Source organism: Canis lupus, chromosome 3, assembly GCF_011100685.1.
Source record: "Canis lupus familiaris isolate Mischka breed German Shepherd chromosome 3, alternate assembly UU_Cfam_GSD_1.0, whole genome shotgun sequence".
NCBI classification, from domain to species: Eukaryota; Metazoa; Chordata; class Mammalia; order Carnivora; family Canidae; genus Canis; species Canis lupus.
The window spans coordinates 8,696,901-8,709,505 of NC_049224.1; the positions used below are offsets into that span (position 1 = coordinate 8,696,901).

Below are 12,605 nucleotides of genomic sequence, written 5' to 3' on the forward strand. Positions count from 1 at the left end.
ACCCTCAGAACAAGAAACATGAAGAAAATTACACCATACTACATAATAAATCTCTCAAGTGTAAAGAAAAAAATCTTAAAAGTAGTGTGTGTGGGGTGATACTTTATATACAAATGACCAAAGATAAGACTAAGAGTATAGTTTATATCAGAAACAATGCAGATAAGAGGACAGTAGGAAAATATTTTAGAAGTATTGAAAGAAAAAAATTAACAACATTTTGTACCAAGTCAGAATGTCTATAAAAAATGAAAAAATAAAAAAAATGGAGAAATAATTTTACACATTAAAAATGTAAATAATATTTGAACAATAGACTTACACCTCATGAAATGTCTAAAAGTCTTTCTGGCTGAAATAAAATGATACCAGATAAGAACTACAAAAAGCAAAGAAGACCAAAGGAAATGGTAATTATCTAGGTATTTTTTTCTTATTTAAATCCCTTTAAAAATAATTGTTTAAAACAGATAAATATATAATATGGATTTACTTGAAGAGCCATTATATCACACATTGGTAGATTGTGTTAAGTTAAATATGTATAATATAAACTTTGAAGCACCACTAAAATAACAGTCACAGTTATTAATAAGCCCAACTGACACATGAATTAAAATAGAATTTTACAAAAACATTTGTTTAATCTCAAATTAGGCAAAAAAAGAAAGAGAACAAAGAAGGGATAAAAAGAGAAAAACAGAAAGGATAGATTCAAACCAATTATAGTAATCACATAAAATGTAAATGTTGTAATATTTCAATTGAAAGGCAGAGATTGTATAATTTGATTTTTTAAAAAAAGCAAGACCCAGCTATCAATGTTGTATAAAAGAAATGTCTTCAACTATAGACACAAGTAGATTATATGTAAAAGGATGGGGAAAGATGTATCACATTAACAGAAATCTAAAGAAAGCTGGAGTATGATATTATACCAAGTAGATTTGAGAGCAAATACTATTAGGAATAAAAAAAGGTGATTATGTTATGCTAGAATGGTCAATTCATTAAGAATTCAAGCAAGTCTTAATCTTTGTGAACCTCATGAATGAGCTTTAAAGTATGTGAAGCAAAAGCTGCAAGTAGAAATATAGAAATTCCTGAATGTGATCAGATATTTTGATTTTCTTAATAATAGAAGTAGGCCAAAAAAACTCAGTGATCATACAAAAGATTTGAATAACACAGCCAACTTGACATGATTGACATTTGTAGAAATTTTACCTGTCAAAGAAGAATACATTTCTTTTTAAAAGCACTGGAAACCCAAAGTAAACCATATTCTGTAAAGCAAGTATCAATAAATTTAAATGACTAAATCATATAATGGAATTTTCTGACCATGATCAAATTAAATTAGAACTACATGAATAAAAAAAGATTTCTGGAAAAGTCCCAAATATTTGGAAACTGAATAACAAACTTTTAAATAACTTGTGTTCAAATAATTTTTTCAAAAGAAAAATTGTAAAGTATTTTGAAGTGAATGAAAATGAAAATACATGTAACAAAATTTATGGAGTGTTGCTAAGACAGTACTTAGGAGAAAATGTATATTGCCTAATATCAGAAAAGAAAAAAGTATCAATCCAATGACACTTGCTTCTACCTTAAAAAACTAGAAACATCAAAGTATAATGATCCCAAAGTAAGTAAAAGGATGGAAACAACAGAAATTAGAATAGAAATTAATGAAATAGAGATGAAAAAACATGGAAGAATTATAATCAGGTCACATTTTGAGGAGATTGATAAAATTGTTCAACCTCTAGATAGAGAAAACTACTGATATCAAGAGTTAGAGATCTGATGTGATATTTTTATAGATTCCACCAATATTAAAGAGATAGTAAGGTAATATTATGAACAATTTTATGCCCATAAATCTGACAGCTTCCATGAAATAGGGAAATCCCTCAAAAGACACAAACTCATTTAAGAAAAAAATAATATGTCTCTAATAAATAAATCAAATTTGTACTTAAACAGTTTCTGACAAAGAAAGTTCCAGGCCCAAATGGTTTTACTGAAGAACTAAACCAAATATTTAAACAATATCTGATTTTGCACAATTTCTAGAAAATTAAAAGGGAGTACATACTTTCCAACTTATTCTATGAAACTGGCATTATCTTTACATCAAACCTGGACAAAGACATTATAAGAAAAGAGAACTATAAACCTATTTCTCTCATGAACATAAATACAAGAACTCTTAAAATTCTGGCAAATTGAAACCTCCTCCATATTAAAATAAATTATGATCAAGCAATACTTATGAAAGGAATGCAAGGTGGCCGCCTGGGTGGCTCAGTCACTTAAGTGTCTGCCTTTGGCTCAGGTCATGGGATTGAGTTCTGCATTGGGCTCCTTGCTCTGCGGGGAGCCTGCTCCTCCCTCTCCCTCTGCCTGCCACTTCCCCTGTTTGTACTTTCTTTTTCGCTTTCTCTCTGTCAAATAAATAAAATTATAAAAAGAAAAAGAATGCAAGGTTGCTTTAATATTTGAAAATCAGTTGGTATAATCCACCATATTAATAAACTAAAAAAGCCCATTATCATAATAGATGCCAAAAAGGCCCATGATAAAGTACAACATCTATTCCTGATAAAGTAGGAAACTAGGAATGGAAGGGAACTATGAAAAATATAGTTAACACTATACTTAGTGATTATTATGGAATGAATATGCTTCCCCTCCTACCAAAATAGTATGTTGAAGTCTTAGTCTCCACTGTGGTAGGATTAGGATTAAGGAGATCATTAGGTGTAGATAAGGTCATGAAGGTAGACCAACCTCCCCATAATGATGGAGATTAGTGTCCTTGTAAGAGAGGGGAATAAACCAAAGACTTCCCTCAATTTGCCATGTGGGGATACACAGAGAAGGTGATGGTCTGCAATCTGGGAAGAGAGCTCACACAGACACTGTGGGAAATAAACGTTTGTTGTTTAATTCAATCTATGATGTTTTGCTACAGCAGCCTGAGCAAAGACAATGGTGAAACATTGAATGACCAGGAGTATAATAAGAATATCTACTTTCAGCACTTCTATATTAACACTATTGTGGATATTCTAACCGTTGTAATACTGTAAGCGAAAGAAAAGTCATCCCAATAAGAAAATTGGAAGTAAAATTGTATTTATTTGAAGGTGACACAATTGTCTATATGGAAAATCCAAAACCCACTATAACTGAAAAAATGAGCTTAGCAAGTTTGTAGGACACAAGGTCAATATGCAAGAATTCAGAGTATTTCTACAGACAACCTAGAAATAAGCAGAAATTAGTGTCAACCCCCCCTCCCCCAGTTCTAACAGTATTAGGCAAAAAGAAATACTGTAGAAGAAAAGATCATTATACAAGAATTTATGGTGTTTTTATATACTACCTACCAATAACTGGAAATTGATAATACATAAAAACGCCATTAGTAGTAGTATCAAGAAGCAGAAATACTTAATGATAAACATCAGATATGATAGTCCAATTCACAATTACTAAAAAATATTCCTGAGCTAAGTTAAAAGCCTAAATTTTTAGAGAGATATCCCATGTTTATGAGTTGGAAGACTCAATATATTAAGAAGTTAATCCTCCTCAAATTGATGTATGTATTCAATGTGATCACAGTAAAAAATCCCAACAGGCTTTCTCTTTTAGATATTATATAAGTAACTTAAACTCATATGATATACAAAGGACCTAGAAAAAAAAAAAAAAGCAATTCTGATGAGTAGAAGTGGAGGGCCAACACAATTTGATTTCAAGAGTTTTAGCTAATATAATAAGGAAAATAGTATTTTTTGTAAATACAGACAAATATATCAGTGTAAAGAATAGAAAGTCCAGAAATAGGCCTATATATAAATGGATAATTGATTTTTGACAGGATGCATATACAATTTAGTAGAGAACATATGTCATTTTAACAAACTATGATGGAACAATTAGATATCTATATGTTAACATATGAACTTTGGTCTATATCATTTAGTAGATTAAATAGTTAAAATGGATTGTAGATTGAATATAAAATATAAAATATCAAGAATATAGGAAAATGTTTTGTGAACTTGGGTTCAGCTGAGTTTTCTTAAATATGGTACCAAATACATGATCCATAAAGAAATATATTGATTAATTGGTCTACATCAAAGTAAAGTATTTCTGCTCTTTGAAAGTCTCTGTTAAAGGGAATGAAAAAAACAAGCCATAGATTGTGAGAAGATATTTGAAAGTCATAAATCTAAAACAAAAGAAAATCATAAATCTGATGAAGGACTTGCTTCTAGAATATATAAAGAAATTTAAATGCTTAATAAAAGAAAATAATAAGAGCAGGCAAAAGGTTTGAACAGATATTTAACCAAATATATACAGATGAGAAACAAGCATATGGAAAGATGGACAACATCTTTATTCATCAGGGAAGGTAATATTAAAAACCATAATATGAACTACTATATCCTTGTAAGAATGTCTAAATTTAAAAAGACTCATTATACTAAGTGTTGATGAGGAATGTTGAAAGTGACTGAAACCCTTATACACTGCTGGTGGAAATATAAAATAACACAACCAAATTGGAAAAGTGGCAGTTTCTCAAAAAGTTATATGAACACCTACTGTATGACTCCTCCACCTTAGTATTTACTGAGACATGGAGACATATCACCATACAAAGATCATATAAAGAATAACTATATGAAAGAAGCCAGACAGACAGTGTACATACTGTATGATTCCATTTCATAAAATGCTTTAAAATTCATATTAATGAATTATGACAGAAACCAGCAGATGCTGGAAGCAGGGGCAGAGGTATTACAAAGGGGCACAATGAAATTTTGGAGGTGATGATCATTTGTTAACATGATTGTGGTGATGGGTGGTGATGATTTCACAAGTGTATACATATATCAAAAAATTTCAGATTGTATATGTTCATTGTACATATTGAGTTAGTCCTTAATATACCTGTTAAAAAGAAATTATTTCAATAATCATATTTTTATGGATTTCATTGATATCCTGATATATACATTATAAGTATAATACTGTGGTATAATTACATTAATTCTTTTTTTTTTTTTTTTTTTTTTTTACAGAACAGGACACTTGGGAAACCTGACAGCTCCTTGCAATTCTCATTGTAAATGCTCATCTTCATTTTATTCTGCTGTCTGTGGAAGAGATAATATTGCATATTTTTCTCCTTGCTTTGCAGGCTGTACACAATCCAAAACATTTAATTATCACAAGGTAATTATTATTTCACTATGATTCTCTCTCTCTAATAAGATGTTCAAATTGTAGATGCTGTTTACATTTTACTCCTAGCTCCCTATAAAAGCTTTTTTCCTCATAAAGTAAAAAAAAAAAAAAAAAAAAAGGAACAGAAAAAGAGTATTTGTCTTATGTGGCCATGATACTAAGGGCTTATGGGAATTGGCAGTGGAAAAAAATTCTTCTACATTAAAACATGCCTCAGTAAGTAAGAAAATTATGAAAGGAAAAAACTCATTGGTAAATAAAAACATAATAAAAGTATTAGATTAGTCACTTATAAAACCAGGATGGAGATTAAAGCACAAAAGCAGTGAAATACCACTTAGATCTATAACAATCAGTCAAGGGATTCACAAATAAAAGGGTATAAAATATGGTATCATATACATAAAATGGGGGAGGGGAAAAACAAATGTGATGCTTTTAGAACAGGTCAAACTTAGCCATCAACTTAATATTGATGAGTATATATATAGGATGTTATATATGAACCTAATCAAACAAATAAAAAAACTAAACAAAAGAGGCAGGAATTAAAGGATATCACTAAAGATAGCCAAAAAACCACAGAAGAAAGAGAGCAAGAGAAGAAAGGAATGGAGAACTGCAAAAACAACTATTTAAAAAAAAGATAACAAAATGGCAGTAAGTAACAAAAGGCACACCTATCAATAATTGCTTTACCTGTAGGAAGACTAAATGCCAATTGAAAGACATAGGGTGACTGAATTAAAAAAGCAAGACCCATCAATATGTAGCCTACAAGAGACTCACCTCAGAGACACATGCAGATTGAAAGTGAAGAGATAGGAAAACATTTGTCATGCAAATGGAGCAAAAAGAAAGCTAGGATAGGAAGAGTTTATATCAGAAAAAATATACTTTAAAATATACTTTAAGACTATAGCAAGGAACAAAGAAGGACACTACATAATGATAAAACAATCCAACAAGAACATAAAAAATTGCGAATATTTATGCATTCAACATGTGAGAACCCAAATACATAAAGCAACTATTAACAGACATAATAAAAGCAGAAATCAATAGTAATACAATAATATTAGGGGGCTTTAACATCCACTTAAATCAATGGATAGACCTGACAAAAAATTAACAAAGGACACGGGCTAAAATGACACATTGGAACAGATAGACCGAACAGATATATTCAGAACATTCCATTATAAAACAGCAGAATATACATTCTTTTCATCCTGGAACATTCTCTAGAATAGAACATGTATTAGGCCACAAAACAATCTCGACAAATTCAAAAAGACCTAAGTCATACCATGCATCTTTTCTGACTACAACAGTGTAAAACTAGAAATCAATTACAAGAAAAAATCTGGAAAGAATACAAATACATGATGATTAAATAATATGCTACTGAACAATGAATGAGTCAACCAAGAAATCAAAGAGGAAATAAAAAATTACATGGAGGCAAATGAAAATGAAAACACAATGGTCCAAAATCTTTGGTATGCAGTAAAAACTGTTGTAAGAGGGAAGATCATAGCAACAAAGGCCTACTTCAAGAAGCAAGAAAAATCCCAAGTAAACAACCTAACCTTACACCTAAAGGAGCTAGAAAAAGAATAAAACCCAAAGTCAGTAGAAGAAAGGAAATTATAAAGATTATAAATAAATAAAATAGAGATTAAAGAAACCACAGAACAGATCAATGAAACTAGTTTTTTGAAAAGATCAAGAAAATTGATAAACCTTTATCCAGAGTCATCAAAAAAAAAGAAGACTCAAAATCAGAAATGAAACAAAAGAAATAACAACTAACATCATAGAAATTGTAAGAAATTTTACACCACAAAGGGTTATAAGAGAATATTATAAAAATTATAGGCCAACAAATTGGATAACCTTGAAGAAATGGATAAATTCATAGAAACATATCACCTCTCAAAACCTTGTCAGGAAAAAATACAAAGTTAGAACAGACCAATTACTGGTAATACAATCTAATCAGTAATTATATGGAGAACAAACTGATGGTTACCAGAGGAGAGGTGGGCAGGGGGATGGGTTGGGTAGGTGATGGGGATAAGAAAGGCACTTGTAATCAGCACTGGGCATTGTATGTAAGTATTGAATCACTAAATTCTACACCTGAAACAAATATTACACTGTATGTTAACTAACTGCAACTTAAATAAAAACTAGGAAAAAAAAAGAAACTTCCAAGAAACAAAAGACCAGGACCAGATGACTCCATCAGTGAATTCTACTAATTTACAGAAGGGTGAATGCCCATTCTTCGCAAACTTTTCTGAAAAACAAGAGGAAGGAAATCTTCCAGATTCGTTCTATGTGTACAATATTACCCTGATACCAAAACCAGATAAAAATACTACCGAGAGAGAGAAAGAGAGAGACAGAGAGTGAGTCAGTCCAATAGGCTATTATCTCTGATGAACACAGAAGCAAAAATCCTGAACAAAATATTGGTAAATCAAACACAACAAAACATTACAAAAATCATTCACTACAATCAACTGGGATTTATTGCTGGGTTGCAAAGGTGATTCAGTATTCACACTTCAATGTGATACATCACATCAATAAGAGAAAGGTTAAAAACCATATGATCATCTCAATAGATGGAGAAAAACATTTGACAGAGTACAATGTCCATTCATGATAAAAAAAAAAAAACCCTCAACAAAGTAGATTTAAAGTGAACATAGCTCAATATAATAAAGGCCATATATGAAAAACCCACAGCTAGCATCATATTCAAAGGGGAAAACTGAAAGCTTTCCCCCTAAGATCAAGAACAAGACAAAGATATCCACTTCCACCACTTGTATTCAGCATAGTACTGGAAGTTCAGCCACAGCAATCAGACAAGGAAAAGAAATAAAAGTCACCCAAATTGTTAAGGAGGAAGTAAAATTTTCACAATGTGCAGGTGACATGACACTACACATAGAAAACAGCAATACAAATGACTTACAATTGAATGACTTACCCCTCTTTGTCTTTTGTCGTTTGTATCTATGAGGACTCAGTTTAAAATTCCCATATTTGCTCATATGTTGGCCATAACCTTCAGAATTCTTTATTTCCCTTTTACCAACCTCCAGACAAATTTTCTTATTTTGTCAGATACAGTTGACTACTCTTATTTGACTTCATGTTAATTTTCTTATGTCTTAATCTGCTTTTGGCTAAATAAAGCACTATAACTTCAGCATCTTCCTTTTTTTTTTTTTTAATTTTAAGGATTTTATTTATTTGACAGGGAGAGCAAGAGAGCCCAAGCAGGGGGAAGGGAATAGTAGAGGGAGAGGGAGAAGCAGAATCTCTCCTGAGCAGTGAATCCGACAGAGGGCTCCAACACTGGGTTCCATCCCAGGATCCTGGGATCATGAGCTGAACCGAAGGCAGACACTTGACAGACTGAGCCACCCTAGCACTCCTAGCTTCTTCCTTTTAAGTGGCACCAAAATATTTTTTTCAATGAAAATATGTCAACTTGGAAACAATTCTGATTAAGAGGCAGCTGGGTGGCTCAGTAGGTTAACAGTCCCACTCTTAATCAAGCTCAGGTCTCTATCTCAGGATTGTGAGTTCATGCCCTGTGTTGAGCTTCACCCCGAAGGTAGAGCCTAGTTAAAAGAATTTTTTTGCTCTGAAATAATTCTAATTAAATGTTTATATTTAAAACATCAGAGTCAAAGGGATCAGAAATGGATGCTCTTCAATTACACTTAATGTGAAAGTTTGAGTGGTAGAAAATATTGTATCTCTGAAGATTTCTAAGTTTCTACTCTTAGAAACTCTCTACTCTTAGTTTCTATAGAAAATTAGAAAAAATAGTTTCTATAGAAAATTAGAGCTTTTTGAAAGCTGAAAATTGCTATCTGTTCTTTGTATTGATAATATTCCTGGGGAGTTTTGCCTCATTGAGACCCACATGCATTTTTCCTATCTGTGCTACCAGAGATCTTCCAATTTCCTTAATATAGATAACAAAGAAATCTTGGGCTTTTCTTCATGATTTTGTCATTGAGACTAATCCATTTCCAGCTGATAGAGACTTCATATAAAATCATAGGATCATGGTGATTTTCCAGAGGTTGCCCTATTACAATAGGAGACTCACTCTAATTATCTGTGGAAGGGGATATTAATCTCACATAACACATTAAGGATTGTAAGAAGCCAGGCTTCAAGGTCTCCTTCCATTGACACATCCTTAAAATATTTTAATTTCATGTACTCCTCACCTTTGTGTTGTTTTTACCATATGTTGTATTTCTTCATGTATTTTATTTTTTTTATTTATTTTATTTTTTATTTTTTTTAATTTTTTAAATTTTTATTTATTTATGATAGTCAGAGAGAGAGAGAGAGAGAGAGGCAGAGACACAGGCAGAGGGAGAAGCAGGCTCCATGCACTGGGAGCCTGATGTGGGATTCGATCCCGGGTCCCCAGGATCGTGCCCTGGGCCAAAGGCAGGCGCCAAACCACTGCGCCACCCAGGGATCCCTCTTCATGTATTTTAAATGACATGTACTATTATTGTTTTTTAAAGGCAATACACACTTAGATTTCTTCATTTCCTTGCATTTCTATGTTTTCATATGACATTATTTTCTATTTTCCTGAAGAACCATATTTCACCTTCATTTTTGGAAAAAACTATGTCAGTGGGCCTGGAATTCTATATTGACAGTGACCTATCCACCCTCAACCCTGCCACCCCGGCATGTAAAAGACGCCATTTGATTGCCTTACATCTCTTACTGCTTGGTGGCTCTTAAGATTTTTCTCTTTGTTCTTAGTTTTCAGCAGTTTTACTTTGATAGGCCTAGATTGGATTTTCATTACATTTATTTTTCTTGGTTTTCACAGGACATCTTTAGTCTGTAGATTTTTGTGTATCTATTTGAAAATTCTCAGCTGTTGTTTCTCATTTACTCTCCTCTTTTTTGAAGGGGGGTGGGTAACCACATATTAGTTTACTATTGCTACCTAACAAATTACCACAGGATTAGTGTCTTTAAATAATTTTATGTATTTCACAGTTCTTTTTATTTTTAATTTTATTTATTTATAATAGTCACACAGAGAGAGAGAGAGAGAGGCAGAGACATAGGCAGAGGGAGAAGCAGGCTCCATGCACTGGGAGCCCGACGTGGGATTCGATCCCGGGTCTCCAGGATCGCGCCCTGGGCCAAAGGCAGGCGCTAAACCGCTGCGCCACCCAGGGATCCCTGTATTTCACAGTTCTAAGGTCATGAGCCCAGACACCATGACTGGGTCCTCTGTTGAGTGTCACATGCTGAAGTCAGGGAGTTGGCTGCATTGTGCTTTTTTCTGGAGGCTCTGGGGAAGAATCTTCCAAGTTCATTGGGGTTATTTGGCCATTCAGTTGCTTTGGGATGTAAAAAAATGAGATCTGTGTTTCCTAGCAAGGAACCTACCTGTCAGCCAAAGACCAATTTTAGCTCTTAAAGGCCACTCCCATTCTTTACTGCAGGGCTCCCTCTGTCTTCAAGGCTGGTAGCAGATAATCACTAGTAGGCCACATGCTTTGAATCTCTAATTTCAGAAAAAAATGAAATACCTTTTAAGGCTCACCTAGTTAGGTGACATTTAGCTTCTCTTTCTTTCTTTCTTTCTTTCTTTCTTTCTTTTTTTTTTTTTTTAAGATTTTATTTATTCATGAGAGACACAGAGAGGCAGAGACATAGGCAGAAAGAGAAGCAGGCTCCTCTGGATCCTGGAACTCCAGGATCACACACTGAGCCAAAGGCCATCATTGCTCAACCACTGAGCAACCCAGGTGTCCTCTTAGCTTCTCTTTTGTAAAGTCATCTGGATATAACATAATTTAGTAAGGGGAGAAAATTTCATCATTTCATAGTCCTCAGAATCATGCAGGCTTATGGAAGAGAGAGTGGAAATCTTAGGTGGCATCTTAGACTTCTGCCTCACAACAACTACAAAGAGGCTTTTCCACTGTCTATTCAACATGTTTTTCAGTTCTAACATTTATATTTTTGTAGGATCCAAACCCATGGTGAAATTCCACATCATTTAAAATATTTTGTCCCTTTTCCCTTCTATTTCTTGGAAATTATTAATCATCACTATTTTAAAGTTCTTGCTTTTAGGTGCAATATGTGGATCATCTAGGAGTCTTACTTGGTTTTTTCTTAATCATAAGCCAATTATTTTATCTCCCAATAAAATTTTACAGTTGTCTATTTCTCTTCATTTCAGCTTCATGTATTTTTAGGCCATTATGTGTATACACATTGATAATTGTCATATCTTATTGCTGAGTTCCTTTTATCTTTATAAAGTGTCTTTTTCCATCTGTGCTAATAGTTTTGTCTTAACATCTATATTTTAAATAGTCACTTTAGCTTTCTCTTGCTGACTGTTTCCATGTGTTATCTTATTTCTATCATTTTATGTTCCAACTATTTGTGACTAACATTTGAAGTGTTTCTTGTAGCCAGCATGTAATATGGTTTTGCTTTTTCTTCAATTCTATTGATCTCTCTTTTTAAACAGATGTACTTATTTATTGAGAGAGAGAAAAGAATTCAATTCAATTTCTTGTGAAAGAGAGCATGTGCAAGTGGGGGAAGGGGCACGGGAAGAGGGGGAGAAAATCTCAAGCAGCCTCCCCACTGAGTGAGGAATCTGACAAGGTTTTCCATCTCATGACCCTGAGACCATAACCTGAGCCACCAATTTCAATTTCTTGTGAAATCAAGAGTTGGACGCTTAACCAACTGAGCCACCTAGGTGCCTATCTGCTAATCTCTTTTAATTGGAGTTTTTAGCTATATAAATTTATTGTACTTATTGATATAGTGAGTTAGATCTACCTTCTTGTTTATTATTTGAATTGAATATATTTTACTATTTCATATTAAGGTAATTTTTGGCATTTTGATTATATTATAGAGTATAACTCCACTGTCTTTCAACCCTTCCTGGGCCTTATATCTTGTAATTCTACCATTTGCTCACTAAACCTTCTTCATATTTTCATTTCCCCCTGGGTCAGCCTAGTTTCTATTGTCTGCAACCATTTATTGTGCATTTATCTTTTGTCTGACCTCCAGGTCCACTTGGCACTGTTCTCTACAGTCCTCATTGTTCAAGGAGACTGAACAAGGGGATGAGAGCTTCCTTAGCTTCTGGATGGATTAAGATAATAAGAAATCCTAGTAGAAAATCAGAAAAATGGGGAGCTTTTTTCTTTGAGCTTATCAAGCAACCTCTAATCCCATGGCTTTTCAATTTCTGTTTTTTTTTT

At 33.1% G+C, this 12,605-nt stretch overlaps 1 protein-coding gene across 4 annotated transcripts in view; it reads left to right on the forward strand.

Annotated features, from left to right (window-relative positions):
• The window catches only part of SLCO6A1 (solute carrier organic anion transporter family member 6A1), a 94,184-nt gene that overhangs the window by 58,230 nt on the left and 23,349 nt on the right, over positions 1–12,605 (forward strand). For 2 of the 4 annotated variants that reach the window (XM_038532241.1, XM_038532242.1), the window contains one exon: positions 5,237–5,271. In XM_038532241.1, the coding sequence (XP_038388169.1) occupies positions 5,237–5,271 (35 nt within the window). Of the gene's footprint in view, positions 1–5,117; positions 5,272–12,605 lie in introns of all 4 variants that reach the window. The other 2 variants (XM_038532240.1, XM_038532239.1) reach the window with 1 other exon arrangement.